The sequence below is a fragment of the Rhincodon typus genome, chromosome 1 (genome assembly GCF_021869965.1).
Source record: "Rhincodon typus isolate 14 chromosome 1, sRhiTyp1.1, whole genome shotgun sequence".
NCBI lineage: Eukaryota > Metazoa > Chordata > Chondrichthyes > Orectolobiformes > Rhincodontidae > Rhincodon > Rhincodon typus.
In genome coordinates this window covers 177,113,425-177,133,573 of record NC_063332.1, presented here as the reverse complement: position 1 = coordinate 177,133,573, position 20,149 = coordinate 177,113,425, and the positions used below count along the sequence as shown (strand labels likewise).

The 20,149-nt window shown below is 41.0% G+C and overlaps 1 protein-coding gene across 1 annotated transcript in view; it reads right to left on the bottom strand.

The window, feature by feature from the left end:
• Window positions 1-2,239: 2,239 nt before the first annotated feature.
• bdh2 (3-hydroxybutyrate dehydrogenase, type 2) overlaps window positions 2,240-20,149 on the bottom strand; it is a 90,509-nt gene continuing 72,599 nt past the window's right edge. Inside the window, exons 6-10 of the mRNA XM_048613568.1 lie at window positions 13,977-14,037; window positions 11,489-11,602; window positions 10,423-10,481; window positions 6,888-6,980; window positions 2,240-6,237 (exon numbers count right to left, since the gene is read on the bottom strand). Coding sequence (XP_048469525.1) covers window positions 6,184-6,237; window positions 6,888-6,980; window positions 10,423-10,481; window positions 11,489-11,602; window positions 13,977-14,037 — 381 coding nt within the window. The 3' untranslated portion in view covers window positions 2,240-6,183. The remainder of the gene's footprint in view (window positions 6,238-6,887; window positions 6,981-10,422; window positions 10,482-11,488; window positions 11,603-13,976; window positions 14,038-20,149) is intronic.

Sequence of the window (20,149 nt, the reverse complement as noted above, 5' to 3'; positions counted from 1 at the left end):
TCCAACCGTTTCTTGATATCACGTGGAGTGAATCGAATTGGCTGAAGACTGGTATGTGTAATGCTGGGGACCACTGGAGGAGGCCAAGATGGATCATCCACTTGGCGCTTCTGGCTGAAGATTGCTGCAAATGCTTCAGCCTTATCTTTTGCACTGATGTGTTGGGCTCTTCCATCATTGAGGACGGGGATATTTGTGGAGCCTCCTCCTCCAGTGAGTTGGTAAATTGTCCACCACCATTCACGACTGGATGTGCACTGTCATTGAACCAGTGTTGATCCCCTGGCTTGATGGTAATGGTTGAGTGGGGGATATGCCAGGCCATAACGTTACAGAATGTGCTGAAGTACAATTCTGTTGCTATTGATGGCCCACTGTGCCTCATGGATGCCCAGTCTTGAGTTACCAGATCTGTTCAAAGTCTATCACCATTTAGCACGATGATAGTGCCACACAACATGATGGAGTTTATTCTCAATGTGAAAGCAGGACTTTATTTCCACAAGGACTGTGCTGTCATGGACAGATACATCTGCAGCTGGCAGGTTGGTAAGGATGAGGTCAAGTATGTTTTTCCCTCTTGTTGGTTGCCTCACCACCTCTGTAGACCCAGTCTAGCAGCTATGTCCTTTAGGACCCGACGAGCTCGACCAGTAGTACTGCTGCTGAGCCACTCTTGGTGGTGGACATCGACATCACCCACCCAGAGTACATTCTGTGCCCTTGCTATCCCCAGTGCTTCCTCTAAGTGTTGCTCAACATGGAGGAGTACCAATTCATCAACTGAGAGAGGAAGCAGGAGGCTTCCTTGTCCATGTTTAACCTGAAGCCATAGGACTTCATGGGGTCCGGAGTCAATGTTGAGGACTCCCAGGGCAACTTCCTCTCGACTGTTACCACTGTGCTGCCACCTCTGCTGGGTCTGTTAAGGGTTGATAATGGTGGTGTCTGGGACATTGTAAGGTTAGTACGACAATGTCAGGATGTTGCTTAACTAGTGTGACAGTCAGATCTCCAAATTTTGGCACTAGCCTCCAGACATTAGTGAGGAGGACTTTGCAGGGTTGACAGGGTAGTTTCTGCTGTTGTTTTTTCCGATGCCTTGGTACATCTAGTTTAGTTTTTTTGTTGATACTTCATAGAGATTGATACAACTAAGTTACTGTTAGGTCCTTTCTGAGTTGAGAGTCAACCACATTGCTGTGGGTCTGGTGTCACATGTAGGACAGACCAGGTAAGGACGGAAGATTTCCTTCCTGAAGAACATTAGAGAACCAGATGAGTTTTTTTTTGAAAATTGGCAATGGTTTCTCTTTTGTTTATTCATTCATGGGATATAGGCATTTATCACCCATTTCTGATTGCCCAAAGGACAGTTAAGAGTCAACCACATTGCTTTAGGTCTGGAGTCACATGTAGGCCAGACCAGGTGAAGGTGGCAGATTTTCTTCCCTAAAGGACATTAGTGAACCAGATGGGTTTCATGATCATCATTAGACTTTTAATTCCAGGTATTTTATTGAATTCAAATTCCACCATCCGCCCATGTCCCCAGACTAGTAGCTGAGTTTCTGGATTAATAATCTACCGATAATACCACTGGGCCATCATCTGCCCTCCATAAAATAGATTCATTAGTTCGTTATATCTTTTGAAATGCTAAATGGATGCAAACTTGTAAGTACTTACCTTATTCTCAGGATATCTTGGAACCATGTTGTTGGATAAATAAATGAGGGATTGAGAGTAATCTGAGTCCAGTGGAATGGCCAGTAATATACTGTCACATTTCATTGAATGTGACTAGTAAAACTGATTGTACTGTTGGTGGAGGAAAAAATACTAATCATCTTGATAGGTGATTAGTTTATGTGTATATATTTGTATGTGTTTATATTTTTTATAAATAAATTCGAATACTAACTTTTAACCTGAACAATATATTTCTTCTTATTGGAGAGACATTAGCATGTAATGAGCAACCTTTGCAATCTGCAGGAATAGACAAAGATAAAACATCTTTGAGTTGTTAATCAAGAGCTGGCATGGATCCGGGAGCATAAGGATGAAAATAAATTGAGGCCTAGGTTTGGGGCCTGTCATTTATTTGACAGAGAGATGACTGGGTTTGGGAGGCAACAGTGGGTCAAAGCAGAATCAGAGTGACATGTAGAAAGAGGGATGTTGCAGATAGAATTCAGGGAGCTCGTTGGGAAATTAGCAAGCAGGAACACTAAAGTAGTAGCAGTTGTCTTTTATTTATTCCCTCTCATCCCAGATTTTTTCACAAGCAGAAACTGTAATTTATCAAATTACTTCATAATTTTAAAGATCTTCTCCAGAGCAATAAGGCCGAGTCTGCTCAAATTATCTTGGTCACTGACACATTGCCAAGATGCTTACTTATATTTTACACAAAATTGCCAACAGGTGTTCAGGGATGTGTAGATTAGGGGGATAGGTCGGTGTGGACCTGTTGGGCCGAAGGGCCTGTTTCCACACTGTAGGGATTCTATGATTCTATACATTAACACCCATGATATATGGTTAACATTATAACCAATGACCTTTAGAAAAACAGTTACAGCTCCTGAATATGGGAACAGGAGTTAAGGGAGATTTGTGGAAAATGCAGCAGGATGGAGAACTTCCGATTGGAACCAGTCAGGAGCAGTGGGGATGTTCTTGCACCTCGATAGGACTGGATCAATGTTGACATACAATGGTTAACTAATTCTGTGATAAAGACTTTAGATAAAGAAACAATGGGAAGGGGGCACTGAGTTAAAGCATTAGTAAGGACGTGCACAGAAGATTGGAGGGGAGAACAGCAATAAAGTAGGAAAGATCAGCCAAAGGCGAAAGAGATCAAGATTGGGCAGCAGAGATAGTAGGAACTGCAGATGCTGGAGAATCTGAGATAACAAGGTGTAGAGCTGGATGAACACAGCAGGCCAAACAGCATTAGAGGAGCAGGAAGGCTGACGTTTCGGGCCTAGACCATTTCTGAAGATTGGGCAGCATGTGAGCGTAAACACATGGAGTATGGTAAATATGACTGATTACTAAAGGTGCATCTTGTCACAGGGGATTACAAACAGGGCCTGACTCGAAGAGAAATCACCCTAACTATAATATATGCAGGAACGATATAGAATGTAAAGGAGAGGGTTTGGCAGTTTTGATCAAAGATATAGTTGCAGTGCTAAAAAATGATAATGCATCTGAGGGGTCAAAGACAGAATGTATTGTTTTGAATTAAGAGACAATAGATGACTATATATACTGCTAATGTATACTACAGACCTACCAAGAGTGGGAATTTGATCACACAAACTGTTCATCACCTCTGCAAAAGCTCCCTATAACTGTGTAAAATCCTTTTCATCTTTGATTGAACCTGCCTCAGCGATGCATTCTAGTTCCTTACCACTCATTGCGTGAACAAGGTTTTCCTTGTGTTGATCCACTTCCTTTGCCAATTACCTTTCAATCTGGTCCCTTTTGCTCCTGATTGTTTCATAAGTGGAAACAGTTTCTTTCTATTTCCTCTGTTCAGACCTCTCCATCAAATTATCTCTCCCCCTTCACCAAGAAAAACCGTCCCAATGTTTCGAATCTATCTTCGTAATTGAAGCTCCTCAGTCCTGGAATGATCATCATGAGTCTTTCTGCATCCTTTCTACTACCACTCACATCCTTCCTAAAGTGTGGCACCCAGAACTGGACTTCAGCTGAGAGGATTAAAGCACAGAAAAATGTACAGTCTTTACAGTAATGATATTGAGGGGCTACAGTTACCTGGATATAGATTGAGAAGGGAGGAAAGTTCATTAATGCCGACTTAGCAGTTCAGTTTAATAGTTTCCCAAGAGTTAGAGTAGATTCTTTGATCTTCTAACCTCTCCTGGCTACATTATATCAGAACGTCCCAAAACTCTCCAACTTTAATGGGCTTTTTTTGGTGGGATCCATATTCAGGGGAATTTCACATTGTAATTCTCAGTTTCTCAGACAATTCTATCAGAGTTAGCTATGTCAGGGTTTCTGCATGGTCCCTGTGTGCAAGTTGAATCTATAACGTTGAACTAAATGTCTGATCATTGGAATACCCATGCCAAAGAGTGAAACAAAAAAAGGCAAAACTTATAATAAATGTCAAAGAAACAGGGAAAAGGTGAAAAAGGAAATGACAGCCAAAGAGAATGAAGAGAACATAATTCAAAACTCTCTTATAAACATGGATGGGTCTAGTTAATTAGGGACGAAAAGGAAATAATCTTGTGTGAAGTGTTAGATGATGTAATAATGATATATTTTTATTTATATTCACTAAAGAAGGGGATAGTCGTTTGATGGTACAGAATTAAGTATTGCTGAGAAAAGGCACATTTTGTAAAAGCTTTTCATTTTGCGTTCATCAGGACAATATGGAAGAAATACCAATAAAAGGGAAAACAAACATACTGTATGAGAAGAGAATGCTGATTGGTTGGCTAGTAGACTTTGATTGGTAAATGCATTGCATGGAGAATGCACCAATTATTAACTGATAGTTAACTGCCAAATTTTGTTTAAATTTTAAACCAGGAAGGTTGGGTTAGGGTTAGGTTGCCTCTGATTAGTTCAAGCATTGCTCCAAGAAATGAACCAGTCACCTATTTTATTGAATCTAAACAGGTGCAATGTGTGGATGTGTTCTTTCTGTCTGTAAAGAAGAGGGTTCTGAGTATTGATATAAGTAGCTTTCAACACATGTGGGTATGTCACATTGCCAGCCTAACTGACAACCAATGTGCCTTTGATCAAATGTGTCTTTTTCAGCAATATTACAGAAGGGATTACGATCAAGGTCACAGTACAAGCTGCCTGGTCTGAATGGGATGCATCCTTGGTTTATTTAAGGGGCGTACAAGTGGAAACTGTGGAGATTGTTGGCACAGTCTTACAATACACCTTTTAAGTGTTAGCTCAGGCTCAATTAACAGCACTTTAAAGGTTCAGGTTCCACTTCAGGACTTGAGCACAAAAGCAAAGCTGTCACATCAGTTCAGTATGGAAGGTGTGCTGTAATGTGTCGAGATCAGCTTTTTGGGTAACCTATCGAACTGAGGCTCAGCCTCATATCACAGGTGGATTAATAAGATCTTATTGCACTATTTCAGAAAAGAACAGGGGAGATCTCCAAGGCGTCATGGTCAATATTTATCCATCAATCAAAATCACATAATGATTCTATTGCTATAATCTCCTGGTCAGTGTCACATGGCTGTTTACAGGATCTTGCTATGATCAAATTGATTGGTGTATGTCCCACATTACAACAGTGACTCTACTTCATTAAAAAAAAGTACTTTATTGGTTGGAGCAAGTTTGCAATGTCCAGTGGTCCGGAAAGGTGCTATATAAATGTAAGTCTTTTCTTGCCGAGTGGTGCATTTACATCATTTCTGGGCACCACGGGATGTCAAGGCCTTAGAAATAGTGCAAAGGAAATTGAGTAGAATGCATCCAGGTGAACATATTCAGTTATGTGGAAAAGCAGGAGAAAGTAGGGTTACTGTCCTTACAACACAGAAGGTTGAGAGGAGATTTGAGATAAAACAATGAGGTGAATAAAGCTTGATAATCAGGAGCCACAGACTAAAAGCACTGGCACTGAAGCAGAGACAAGATGGGAAACAAACATCTTTTATGCAGCAAGTTGCTAAGCTCTGAAATGAACACTCCAAAAGGGTGATGGAAGCAGATTGAGCAACAACAACTTTGACAACTAGTTGGAGTGGGGCAAAGACGGGGGAGTGGCACCAACTGGATTGTTTTTTCAGAGCCAGCACAGCCACATAGGCTGAATGGCCTCCTTCAGTGCTGTATTATTCCTGAATGGCTGATTTTATAAATGCAAGCTTCCAATGGTGCAATCTGATTTGGAAAGTTTCATCAGGGAGATACATTTTTGGCAAGTAGTAGGCAATTGGTTAAACTACAGTACACTGAAATAGGCCCTACATGGGGAGTGACGTTGAAAAAAAAAATCAATATCAAATTTACAGAACTGAAAATTACAAGTCGTCCATTCATAATTGAAAGAATACCACCTCCAGTTTATGTCATAACCAAACCACAAACTGGTTTTGGTGATTGAGATCATTGCATTATTCACCATTCATGGCAATATAATATTCATAAGCTCCATCCTCCATCGATGATAAATTCTTTTCCAGTGACATAGGCTGACTGTAAAGACAAATAAACAAAACTGCCTTATAATTTGGAACTGACATTCACCACCAGTCCTTAATTCGGTATGACCTGAATGCTGCGCTTGGTCTTGACTCTGTGCAACACTAAAGGTATCATCCAGTCATAAAAATAATTCTGTTCACGTTGCTTTTAACAAGAGACCTCCAGCATGGGGTCCAATACCCAAACTGGCTCTCAAAGCTTAGGCTAATCAGCCCTTTGTTCTTATGGTTTTCATTAAGTTGTTCGAATGTGTGGACCTGAAGGTTTTGATAGGGCTCTTCCTAGTGCCTCATTCATTGGTAAATCCTAAAGATGCAGTTGCATTGACAACTCCTGATTGTGTACAAATGCCCCTACGGTTTCACAAAGTCTAAATGATTGCTGATTTATGCTTTAAAGTCAATTATCTTAAACTAGAAATCACTGGGTGGAATTTTCCACCAGGATAGCACCCAGAGATTTTTGGTCTTCCAGCCTAAGGTTTTCTGAACTTCAGAATATGGAATTTTCACATTTATTCTAAACAGCCATCACAGCCACTTCCTCATTCCAGTGACATTACAGAATCTACATTTTCAGGGTATGTTATACATCTGTAAATAAATACTCTGAGCTTTTTAAGTCACTGGTTTGCTACATACTTCATCAGATGCCAGATATACACAAAGGTGAGCAACCTCCTCAGCAGTGGCCATTCGACCTGCCTTCTGCCTGTCCAGGAAATCTTTCAAAGCCTGGGTACGAGGAAAAAGCCTGGTGTTAAATATATTTAATGTTGCATAAAAACCACAAAGAAGTCTTGTCACTGTAGATGGATTTACTCAAAATGGGAACATTTTCAGTGGTAATGAATATTCAAAACTGATCAAAAGTAAGAACCATGAATAGACTTCAATATATAAAAAAATTACTACAGGGCAAGAAAACATTGCCACAGAGCTAGTTGAAGAGATGACTGTATCTTTAAAATGAAAAGTGGATAAATCAAACATAGGAAGATTCAGGACTATGGTGAGAAGATCAGGAAGTGTCCTGAGTCTCCTCCAGTGGTCCCAGCATCACAGATACAGATACCAGTCTTCAGCCAATTCGATTCATTCCATGTGATATCAAGAATCTGTTGGAGACACTGGATACTGCAAAGGCTATGGGCCCTGACAACATTCTGGCAATAATACTGAAGACTTGTGCTCCAGAACTTGCTGTTACCCTAGCCAAGCTGTTCTAGTACCGTTACAACACAATGTAGAACATTGCCAGGTACATCCTGTACACAAAAAGCAGGACAAATCCAACCCGGCCAATTTCTGTCCCATCAGTCTACTCTTGGTCATCAGTAAGTGATGGAAGGTGTCATCAACAGTGATAACAAGTAGAACCTGCTCAGCAACAATCTGCTCATTACTGCCCTGTAAGCACTGAGTTAGTACTGAGTTTGAGGCCTTGGTTATCTGGTGGTGGAATGGTGGTAATGGCACTGGATCAATACTCCTGAGGCCAGGCTAATGCTCTAGGGACATGGATTGAAATCCTATCACAGCAGCTGGTGAATTTAAATTCCATTTATAAATCTGAAACTGAGACTAGTTTAGGTCAGGATTATGTTCGGCATGGACTGGTTGGACTGAAGGGTCTATTTCCATGCTGTATGACTCTCTGACTCTATGAATCTTGTCCAGTGGTGACCATGAAACCATTGTTGTAAACACCCACCTGGTTCATGACCTTATGTCCACATACTTCCTCTCTCCTCAGCCAATGAATTCGGAGCAGAAGTAGAGAATGCGGTTTCTCTGTGGTTATAAAATCACAGCTGATCTGTTTGTATTTCTAGTTACTCCCAATAATGTTGATTGTTCTACTTAATAAGAATCTATTCATCTTTGTCTATAAATTATTCAATGCCCCCACACCTCCACCACCTTCTGAGGCTGACAATTCTGAACTCACACCCTTTGAGAGAAAAGCTTTCTCCTCATCTCTGTCCTAAAAGGCCAACCCCTAATTTTAAAGGATCTGTGGGGAGGAAACATCCTTTCCTCACCCACCATGCCAAGACCATTTACGATCTTATATGCTTCAAGTAAGTCACCCCTCACTTTCTAAACTCCAGTGGAAATAAACCCTGTCTGTCCAACCTTTTCTCATAAGACAACCCACTCATTCCCAGAACCATAGAAACAGGAGTAGGCCATTCAGTCCCTCAGACCTATTCCAATATTCAATGAGATCATAGCTGATCTGTGGCCTAACTCCATATATCTGCATTTGGTCCATAAGCCGTAATACCTTTGTTTAACAAAAATGTATCTACCTCAGATTTAAAATTAACAATTGATCATGCACCCACTGCCATTTGAAGAAGAGGATTCCACACCTTTGTATGTAGTATTGATATAGTAATATAATAAAACAAAGAACTGCAGATGCTACAGATACGAAACAAAAACAGAAACTGCTGGAGAAACTCAGCATATCTGGCAGATCTGTGGAGAGAAAAGCAGAGTTTATGCTTCAAGTCCAGGAACTGATCCAGTTCTCCAGTCCAGTTCTGAAGAAAGGTCACTGGACTCAAAATATTAACTCCATTTCTCTTTCCAGGGATGGTGTCAGACCTGATGAGTTTCTCCAGCAATTTCTGTTCTTGATTGTTATTGATTGAGTAAACCTCCTCTGGGCCCAGTCCAATGCATTTACATCCTTCGTTAGATAAAGAGAGCAAAAACTGTACCCAGTATTTGAGATGCACACTCACCAATTCCCTATGTAACTAAAACATAATATCTTTAAATTTATGTTCAATTTCTCCTGTAATAAAGTATAGCATCAATTAATCTTCTTGATTACATTCTGAACCAAAATGCCTAAATCTTCTGCACTTTGGAATTCTGCAGTTGTTCTTTGTTTAAGTAAATCTTTGCTTTCTCATTTTTGCTAACAAAGTGAACACTGTCACGTTTTCCCACGTCATACTTCATCTGCGAGATTTTCGCCCCCTGACTCAACCTATCTATATGAAGTCTGCAATTTCCTTTTGTCTTTTTCACAACATTCTTTCCAACCTATAGAGGTGTTTGCTGTGAATTTAGTCACCGTGCTTTCACTCCCCTCATTTAAGTGATTGATTTAACTTGTAGAAACTTGAGGCCCCAGCCCAAACCCCCAACTAGTTGATAGTGGGGGATTCTGTGATGGTGACATCATTAAAAGTCAAGGAACAGTGGTTAGATGGTCTCTTACTGGAGATGGTCATTGCATGATATTTGTGTAGTGCGAATGTTATTTGCCATTTGTCAGCCGAAGCCTGGATATTGTCCAGATCTTGCTACATTTGAACACGGACTGCTTTAGTGTCTGAGGAGTCACAAATAGTGCTGAACATTGTGCAATCATCGGTGAGCATCCCCACTTCTGACCTTATGATGGAGGGAAGTCCATTGATGAAGCAGCTAAAATGGCTCGGCCTAGGACACTACCCTGAGGAACTTCTGCAGAGATATCTTGAAGCTGTGATGATTGACCTCCAACAACTATGACCATCATCCTACATGCTAGGTATGACTCCAATCAGCATAACATTTGCTCCCTGATACCCATTGAGTCCAGTTTTGCTCAGGCTCCTTGATGCCCCACTTGGTTGAATGTAGCCTTGACAACAAGGGCTGTCACTCTCGCCTCACCTCTGGAATTCAGTGTTCTGTCCATGTTTGAACTAAGCCTGTAATGAGGTCAGGAGCTGAGTGGCCCTGGCAGAACCCAAACGAGGCATCACTGAGCAGGTTAATGCTGAGCAGGTGCTGCTTGATAGCACTGTTACTGACACCTTCCATCACTTTACTGATCATCAAGAGAAGACCAATGGAGTGGGAATTGGCTGGGTTGGATTTGTTCTGCTTTTTGTGTATAGGACATATCTAGCCAATTTTCCACATTGTTGGGTAGATGCCAGTGTTGATCTCATCTCTATAGCCAACCCGCCTGAATTTATGTCTTCTATCACACGTCATTATTAGTAAGGCAATGTTCATCACTTATTCTCTCACACTACTTCTGCAATTTTAACCTGTCAAAGGCTAAACCTCCTTCTAAAGTACCATGAATTAAAGATAGAGCTACCTAATTAGAGCCCATTAAAGCTAGGATGGGCTACAGTAGGAATAGCTCCTATACATCTACCTGTTGAGGATTTGGCCTTGCTTGGATTCTCTCTCTCAGGGATGGTGTGTCCACAGTACCTTGGAAACAAAAACAATGTAAAACTTTATGCAAAATCACCATGTATTTGGAACATTTAATTTTGCAATAAGAATACTTTGTATAAGTGCTGAAAATGAAGCCTGTATTGACAGTTGGTAAACAGCATTCCACTTACTAGAATTACATAATTTACAAGGAACAGGCTAGTGGCTCAACCAGCCTGCATTAGTGTTTATGTTCCACAGGAACTATCCTCCCCTCCCCTCCCCACCATACACACTTCCTCACCTTACCCCACCCCATCAATATCTCTTTCTTCTCTTTTCTCCATTATGTTTTTGTCACTTTCCCTTTCAGAAATTCAAATATATTACAATTATGGTATTGATTTACTTTTTCTTTCACTTCTTTAAACTATTCAAAAAGGTTCATCAAGCATGAACAATGAAAGCATCCCTTTTATCATCTGTGCTGGTTAGTCTTTAATATATTTTCAGTTTCCAGATGTTTCTCAATCTTTGAATAACAATTCCACTGTCTTTTCTATCGCTGATTAAGTTAACTATAGTTCCTGGAATTCATCCTTTTTTTTAATGCATCTTGGAATCAAATTATCACATAAGTGAGCTTATGGGGTTGAACCAACACTGCAAAGGCAATTTCACCTACTCATCTCCACACCTTCAAACACTTTCTCAAAACCTACTTCTTTGATTAAATGTAAGTTGCTTTCCTTAATTCTCATCCTGGTTCTTGTTTCGTCATTCTCCACCCTTGTGAAACACTGTATTTTCTACATGAAATTTGCGTTAATACGTAGAAAATTTAGTGTAACAAGTCTATCTGCACAGTTCCTTAAATTTAAAAGATAATTTGGCTCCTGTTAAGATGCTTTCTTATATTCAAAGACATAAGGCTTGCTAGGTATTATTGTACAAATGCAAGGAATAGGAATGTTATACTTATGTCATGTTGCTATGAAGGCAGGCAATGTTTTATAACCAGGATTCATTTGACAAAATGAGAAAAAAAACTTCATGATTACCTGGACATACACAGTTGCAAACGATGCCTTGTTCAATGAAATCTGCAGCAACAGACTTGGTCAATCCAATAACAGCTGCCTTGGAGGAGCTGTACGCACATCTGTTTACAACACCTGGAAGGAATACATGAAGAGGTTTAACAGAATAACTCTCTCTCAAAAAAATCCACACAACAATTTGCAAAACATAACCAATGCACATTAGCCTTTGGCTATTCCTGGAATACGGTTAGGGAGCAGTGATCACAATGTGATCGAATTTTACATTCAGTTTGAGAGAGTGAAGTAGGGTTGAAACTCTATTTTAAAACTTAGTTAAGGTCAATAATGACAACATGAAAGCAGACTGGCTACTGTGAATTGGCAAACTAGGTTAAACGGTAGGTCAATAGAGATTTAGTGACAAACATTTAAGGGGAGGTTTCAGAGTACACAGATCGGCTGTGGCTAAATAAAAAGAAGCAAATGTAGTATCAAGCTGACAGAAAAGTCAAAATAAAGACCGAAAGAACTGCGGATGTTGTAAATCAGGAACAAAAACGAAGTTGCTGGAAAAGCTCAGCAGGTCTGGCAGCATCTGTGAAGGAAAAATCAGAGTTAACGTTTCGGGTGGGGTGAGTTCTGAGGAAGGGTCACCGGACCCGAAACGTGAACTCTGTTTTTTCCTTCACAGATGCTGCCAGACCTGCTGAGCTTTTCTAGCAACTTTGTTTTTGTTACAGAAAAGTCATATAATTGTGCAAGCTGGCAACTCAGAAAATTGGTCAGAATGTTAAAAAAAAGCAGAGAATGAGAAAAAAATAAACAGCAAGAAGGGAAATATTACAGCACAAGAGAAAGCTATACAGAAATCTAAAAATAGCTGGTGTTTCTAGAAGTATTTAAAAAAGAACTTTTAACATTGCGAGCGTTCCCTGTTTGTATATTCACATATTGAAAAACATAATTCGCATAGTCAGTTCCATCAAAAGTAAGTTTAAATTGAAAAATCCCTCAACCAATACGGGATATTCGAAAATATGCAAACAGAAATTATTGGAGCAACTCAGCAGGTCTGGCAGCATTATTGGAGAGAGAAACAGTATTAATGTTTCAACTCGAAACAGCTGTTTTCTGTCCATAAATGTGTCAGGCCTGCTGTGTTTCTCTAGCAATTTCTGCTTTTGTTTGTTTTAGATCCCCAGGATCCACAGTTCTTTGCTTTAAGGACATTCCAATGTATCATGAGAAATCTAATTCACCACTAGACTTTGAATCCAATCTAACATTCCACATATAGTTTGCTGGACCTATGTAATCATCAGTATCAACATATTTAACAACAGAAACCGATTTTATCAAATAAAAAGACAAAATATATGCAGACATTGAAATCTTCCAATTAACACTCTCCTCATCAGGTCAAAATGTGTCATCTAAGCAATATTATTTTTTCCAGTTACACAGACATTAAGTGTTCATGCAATTAAATCACATATCACAACTAAACAAATTTCTCACAGTGCATCTCTCTAAAATGCATTTTTGCTCACTGATCTACTAAACACAGACTCACTCATTTGCAGGGTCATATTGTAAAATTAAAAAGATTGTGGGATTATGGGAGGAGAATTGTGATTGTTTAGACTTCAAATGTTAAATATGTCACATGGAGAGAATCAGTTCACTGAAGATTGTATTTCTACATTGTATTATATGTATTTAATATAGAAAAATGTACCAAGATACTTCATAGATGTACAGCTGAAAAAAAAAGCACAAAGTCGAACAAGAAGATGTCAGTAGGGCTGATGGAAAGCCTGCTCAAAGATGTATGTATTCATGGAGGGTTTTAAGTAAGCAGAGAGATCTAGGGTAGAAAAAACATCAGAGGATAACGTATGGCTTCCAAAGGCTGTTCGGCTAGAGAGGGCTTGCAGAAAAGGTCAGAATTAGAGAACTAGGGAATTTTGGGGATTGTAGGAGATTACAGGAATAGGGAATGGGAGGAGGCATTAAGAAATTTAAACACAGGAATTAGAATTTTAAAACTGCAACTCTAAGTCAGTGTTTCCCAAACCTTCTCCTCGCTGTGATCCCATTTTGAGGCTTGTAAACTGTTGTGATTCCTTAGTGAGTGATGGGGGAGGGGAAGGAATCATTAGAGCACAGGGAAGGGTGGGTTGGCCACTGTTACTATGGAGCCTGCGATATCAGATATCACCCCAGTTACGATTGTGACCCCACTTTGGGAACCAATGTAGGTCAGCAATTGCAGTGAAACGGGTGACATAGACTTGGTTGTGATAGGCTAGGGGGCAATAAAATGCTGAACAATCAACTGTTGCAGTATTACACGGCAAAAAGCAGCCAAATCAAAAGGTGCACATAAGAAGTGATGCATTTGAGGAAAACATGAAGACAGAACTTCTCAGGAAGGCTGCCTGTTCTGTATTCTGAGCGGGTTTTGTCAATGTGAGAGATCTAGTGATAGTGCTAAATCATTTACCTTTGATACTGGATGCAACCGAGCTCATATTGATGATATGGCCAGACTTCTGAGCAAGCATCTGCAGTTAAAAAGGAAGGCAATGACAGAAACACATTAATATACCGGTTCAAATAATGACTGTTATAAAGGGGGCCAGCAGTTTTGTTTTATTTATTTGTGGGACGTGAGTGTCACTAGCTGGGCCAGCATTTATTTCCCGTCCCTAGTTGCCCTTGAGAAGGTGGGGGTGAGCTGCCTTCTTGAACTGTTGCAGTCCGTCTGCTGTGGGTTGACCCACAATGTCCCTTAGGGAGGGAATTCCAGGATTTTGACCCAGCAACAGTGAAGGAATGGCAATTTACTTCCAAATCAGGATGAGAGGCTTGGAGGGGAACTTGCAGGGGGTGGTGTTCCCACGTATGTGCTGCCCTTGTCCTTCTAAATGGAAGTGGTCGTGGGTTTGGAAGGTGCTGTCTGAGGATCTTTGGTGAATTTCTGCAGTGCATCCTGTAGATAGTACACACTGCTGCTACTGAGCGTCGGTGGTGGAGGGAGTGGATGCTTGTGGATGTGGTGCCAGTCAAGTGGGCTGCTTTGTCCTGGATGGTGTCAAGTTTCTTGAGTGTTGTTGGAGCTGCTCTCATCTAGGTATGTGGGGAGTATTCCATCATACTCCTGACTTGTGTCTTATGTTATGAACCCCTCAAAATATACAAAGAAGATAGCCTAGACCCTAACACTTCCTTATTTTAAAGGCAAGTGCCAGGCATTGCGTTCCAGATGCAATTCGATTGGTCAAACTATTTGAAACTAAACATGCTTTATTCATACACTGAGATAACAAGATGTGGAGCTGGATGAACACAGCAGGCCAGGCAGCATCAGAGGAGCAGGAAAGCTGACGTTTTGGGTCTGGATCCTTCTTCAGAAAATTGGCCTGGCCTCCAGTGTTCACCCTGCTCTACACCTTGTTATCTCAGATTCTCCAGCATCGGCAATTCCTACTATCTCTTATTCATACACTATTGTTAAAATACAACACAGGAAAGAATTGAAATAACAACTCTATTGGAAAACTTAACAGAATCATAGATTATTTAACTATTAAACAGTAACTGTTCCAATATAGAAACATCCCATAAACACACTCTTGGCAAAGGCAAATTCAGTAAGATAGATTGTCTCACATGCAATTGTCCAGTCCAGGAAGCAAAAACATTAAGAGAAAACTCTGAGAGACAGTGTAGCAGGGAGAGACATACTGCAGCTTCCAAACCCAGCTTCAACACCCCTGTAGCAACTGCCGCTGAAAAACTAAAACTAAAAACCCTGGTTCTGTGGAAGCTTGACCACACCCATTCAGGCTGCTTCTGTTGTTCCAACTTTTAAAAAAAAGCCTAAGGCTTCACAAGCTGTTTACTTTATTGGTGTTGGAGCAGGCTGCTTGTTGTCTATGTCTCAACCTTTTTCTTAAAAAAAAGGATAAAATACACCTCTTAAAGCCATAGTATCGTCACACTTGAAGATGGTGGACAGGCTTTGGGAGTCACAAGGCGAGTTAATTGCTACAGTATTCCCAGTTTTTGATCTGCTGTTACAGCCACAGTATTTGTATGGTTAATCCAGTTCAGTTTCTGGGGGTCATTGGTCATCCTAAGAATGTTGATAATGGAGGATTCAGTGATGGTAACACCACTGAATGTCAAGGGGCAGTGGTTAGATTGTCTCTACTGAAGATGGTCATTGCCTGGCATTTGTGTAGCACAAACTTTACTTGCCACTTGTCAGCCTAAGCCTGGATATTTTCTAGACCTTACTGCATTTGAACACGGACTGCTTCTGTAGTCAGTAGTGAATGGTGCTGAAATTGTGTACTCATTGGTGAACATCCCCCATGACCTTATGGTGGAGGGAAGTTCATTGATGAAGCAGCTGAAGATGATTGGGTGTAGGACACTAGAATCACAGAATCCCTACAGTGCAAAAAGAGGCCATTTGGCCCTCAGGTCCATACCAACCGTCCACAGATCATCCCATCCAGACCCAGCACCTCACCCTATCCCCTTAATAACTCCACATTTTCCGTGGCTAACCACCTAGCCTGCACATCCCTGGACACTACATGGCAATTTAGCACGGCCAATCCACCCTAACTTGCACATCTTTGAAGTGTGGGAGGAAATCCACATAGATGCAGGGAGAACATGCAAACTCCACACAGTCAGTCATCCAAATGTGGAATCAAACCCGGGTCCTTAGCGCTCTGAGTTAGCAGTGCTAACTACTGAGCCACCACGTTGCCCTTAGCAACTTACCCTGAGGAACTCCTGCAGAGATGTCCTGGAGCTAAGATGACTGACCTCCAACTACCACAACCATCTTCCTACATGCCAGGTATGACTCCAGCAGAGTTTGCCCCCTCTCCCTCATTGATTCTAGTTTTGCTAGGGCTCCTAGCAAAAATTATGAGACATAGATAAGGTGAATAGCAAAGGTCTTTTCCCAAGGGTAGGAAATTTCAAAACTAGAGGGCATATTTTTAAGGTTAGAGGAAAAAGATTTAAAAGAGATCTGAGGGGCTACCTTTGCATACAGAGGATGGTGTGTATGTGAGATGAACTGCCAGAGGAAGAGTTAGATATAGTTGCAACATTTAAAAGATATTTGGATAGGTACATGAATAGGAAAGGTGAGAGGGATATGGGCCAAATGCTGGCACACGGGACTAGTTTAGTTTGGGAAAACTTGGTCAGCACAGATGAGTTGGACTGAAAGTGCTGTATGAATCTATGACTCCTTAATGCCAAAACACAGTTGAATGCAGCCTTGATGACAAGGGCTATCACTCTCAACTCACCTATGGAATTCAGCTCTTTTGTCCATGTTTGAACCAAGGCTGTAATGAGGTTGGGAACTGAGTGGCCCTGGCATAACCCAAACTGGGCGTCACTGAGCAGGTTATTGCTGAGCAGGTGCTGCTTGATAGCACTGTAGATGACATCTTCCAATCAATTTACTGATGATCGAGAGTAGACTGATGGGGCAGTAATTGGCCAGATTGAATTTATCCTGCCGTTTTTTTTGTGTACAGGACATACCTGGGCAATTTTCCATATTGTTGGGTAGATACCAGTCTTGTAACTCTACTGGAAGAGCTTGGTTAGGGGAGCAGCAAGTTCTGGAGCACAAGTCTTCAGTACTTTTGCCAGAATGTTGTCAGGGCCCATCTGCAGCCAGAAGATTGATAAGGAGGAGGTCAAGTATGTTTTTCCTTCTTGTTGGTTCCCTCACCACCTGCCGCAGACCCAGTCTAGCAGCTCTGTCCTTTAGGACCCGACCAGCTCGATCAGTAGTACTGCTGCCGAGCCACTCTTGGTGGTGGACATCGACATCACCCACCCAGAGTACATTCTGTGCCCTTGCTATCCCCAGTGCTTCCTCTAAGTGTTGCTCAACATGGAGGAGTACCGATTCATCAGCTGAGGGAGGATGGTATGTGGTAATCAGCAGGAGGTTTCAGCCCACGTTTAATCTGAAGTCATGGGACCTCATGGGGTCCACAGTCATGTTGAGGACTCCCAGGGCAACTCCCTCCAGACTGGATACCACAGTGCTGCCACCTACTGGGTAAGTCCTAATGGTGGGAGAGGACATATCCAGGGCTGGTGATGGTGGTGGGACATTGTAAGATTACGATTCTGTGAGTATTACAATGTTAAGCTGTTGCTTGACCAGTCTATAAGACAATTCTCTTAATTTTGGGACTTGTTCTCAGAAGTTAGTAAGAAGGATGCCTGGTGGTCTATTCACTTTCATTTCTTTATTGAGACTTTGTAGCGATTGGTGTAACTAAGTGGCTTCTAGGCCATTTCAGAGGACAGTTGTGAGTCACCCACATTGCTGCGGGTCTGGAGTCACAAGTGGGCCAGACCACGTGAGGATGGCATATTTCCTTTCTTAAAGGACATTGGTGAACCAAAAGGGGTTTTCCTGACAAACAGCAATGGTTTTATTTTAATTGCAAAAAAAAATTCATTGTATTCAAATTCCACCATCTACCATGGCAGGATTTGAACCTGGGGCCCCAAAACATTAGCTGAGTTTCCTGAATTAATAGCCTAGCAATATACCACTAGGCCATCACCTCATCCTCATTTTCAAATTACACAACAACCTCAATTACATCTGTTATATGGACTGGGAAGAAGGTCTAATTATCATCAAATTGTTACACTGCAGGCGGTCATTTGGCCATTGTGTCTAAGCTGGCTCTTCAATGAACAATATGACTTAGACACTATTCACTTCCCTTTTTCTCATACTCTTGCACATAGTTTATATTCAAATAATCATCTCTTACCCTCCTGAATTCCTCAATTTACTCTGCCTCCACCAGACACAAACCACTTGAAAACAGTTTTGCTCACATCACATTTGCTTCCTTTGAAATCAATTTAAACCCATGGCTTCTCATTCCCAATCCTTTTATGAGTAAGATAAGTTTCTCCCTGTTACAGGTAGTTTTGCTATAACGCATGTTTCGTTAACGTGAATTGGCTGTAATGCAATTGATGAATAGTGGATGCTGTTTCAATAATGCAACCTTTCTGCTGTACAAGTGCAGCGATTTCCCTATAATGTGATTTTCTACAGCGTGAAGTTACACAAGAATGCAAGTATCGCGTTACAGGAGAACTATCCAGATGTCTCATGATTTTGAAAAATACTACCAGATTTCCTCTTAGCCTGGTTTTCTCCAAGGAAAACAGTCCCTAATTCTGCAATCTGTCCTCTTAACTGAAGTTTCACATCCTTAGAACCATTTTTGTAAATCCCTTCAGCACTCTCTCCAATGCATTCACATCTCCCCTACACACTGGTATTCAGAACTCCAGTTGAATACTCCAGGTGAATTCTAACAATGTCTTGTACAAGTCAGCATAACCTCCTTTCTCTTGTACTCTATGTCCCTATTTATAAAGCCGAGGACACGATACATTTTATTTACTGCTCTCCACCTGTCCTACTGCCTTCACTAATCTACAAACATGGGAACAGGATTAGGTTATTCTGCCCCTCGAACCTGTTCCACCATTCAATCAGATCATGATTGAATCGTGGCCTAATTCCAAATACCTGCCTTTGGCTGATATCCCTTAATACTTTTACTTAACAAAATTGTTTCTGTCTCAGATTTAACATTAATGACTGATCCTGCATCCACCCTTTGTGCGTAGAAATGCTTCCTAAACATCTCTCCTAAACAGTCTGGTCCTAATTTTCAGATATTAAACTAGTTCTAGAATTCCCCAGCCAATGGAAATAGTTCCCCTTTATCTACCCAGTCTTTTCATGCTAATATAGAATCATAGAATCCCCACAGTGCAGATAGAGGCCATTAGACCCATCAAGTCTGCACTGATCCTCCACAGTGCATCCCACCCTATCCCCATAACCCTATATTTACTATAGTTAACCCACCTAGCCTGCACTCTACGGGGCAAATTAGGATGGCTAATCCAATTAACCTACACATCTTTGGACCGTGGAATGAAACTTGAAAATTGTGAAGACTTTGATCAGATCACCCTTTACCTTCTAAATTCAAGAGAAAAAAATTAGCATAACTTGCATTACTTCATGCCTTAAGTCCAGGGATCATTCTTGTAAACCTGCATTGCTCTCCCTCCAAGACCAATCTATCCTTCCTATGATGTGGTGCCCAGATCTGCACACAGTCTCCAAGTGGGTCTCACCCAGAGTTTTGTACAACTGCAGTATAACTTCTGCATCCTTGTACGCCAGTCCTTCAGAAATAAAAACCAGCATTCAATTAGCTTTCATGAATACTTTTTGCACTTGTTCGTGGCATGTTCAGGATCCATGCACCTAAAACCCCCAAGTCTCTTTGGACATCTACTGTACTTAACTTCATACCTCGAGAAAGTACCCCGGTCCATCCTTTTTTCACTCCAAAATGGATAACCTTACTTACTTACATTGAACTTTGATGGTTTTGCATATTTACTTAGCATAAAATTACAAAGGGCTATTGCTAGACTATCATCCACATTGTCTACAATGTTGCCTAACTTTGTGTCATCAGCAAATTTTGGTCTGTGACTCCCTACACCATTATCCAAGTTGTTAATAAATAATGTGAATACTTTAGGCCCTGACACAGATCCTTG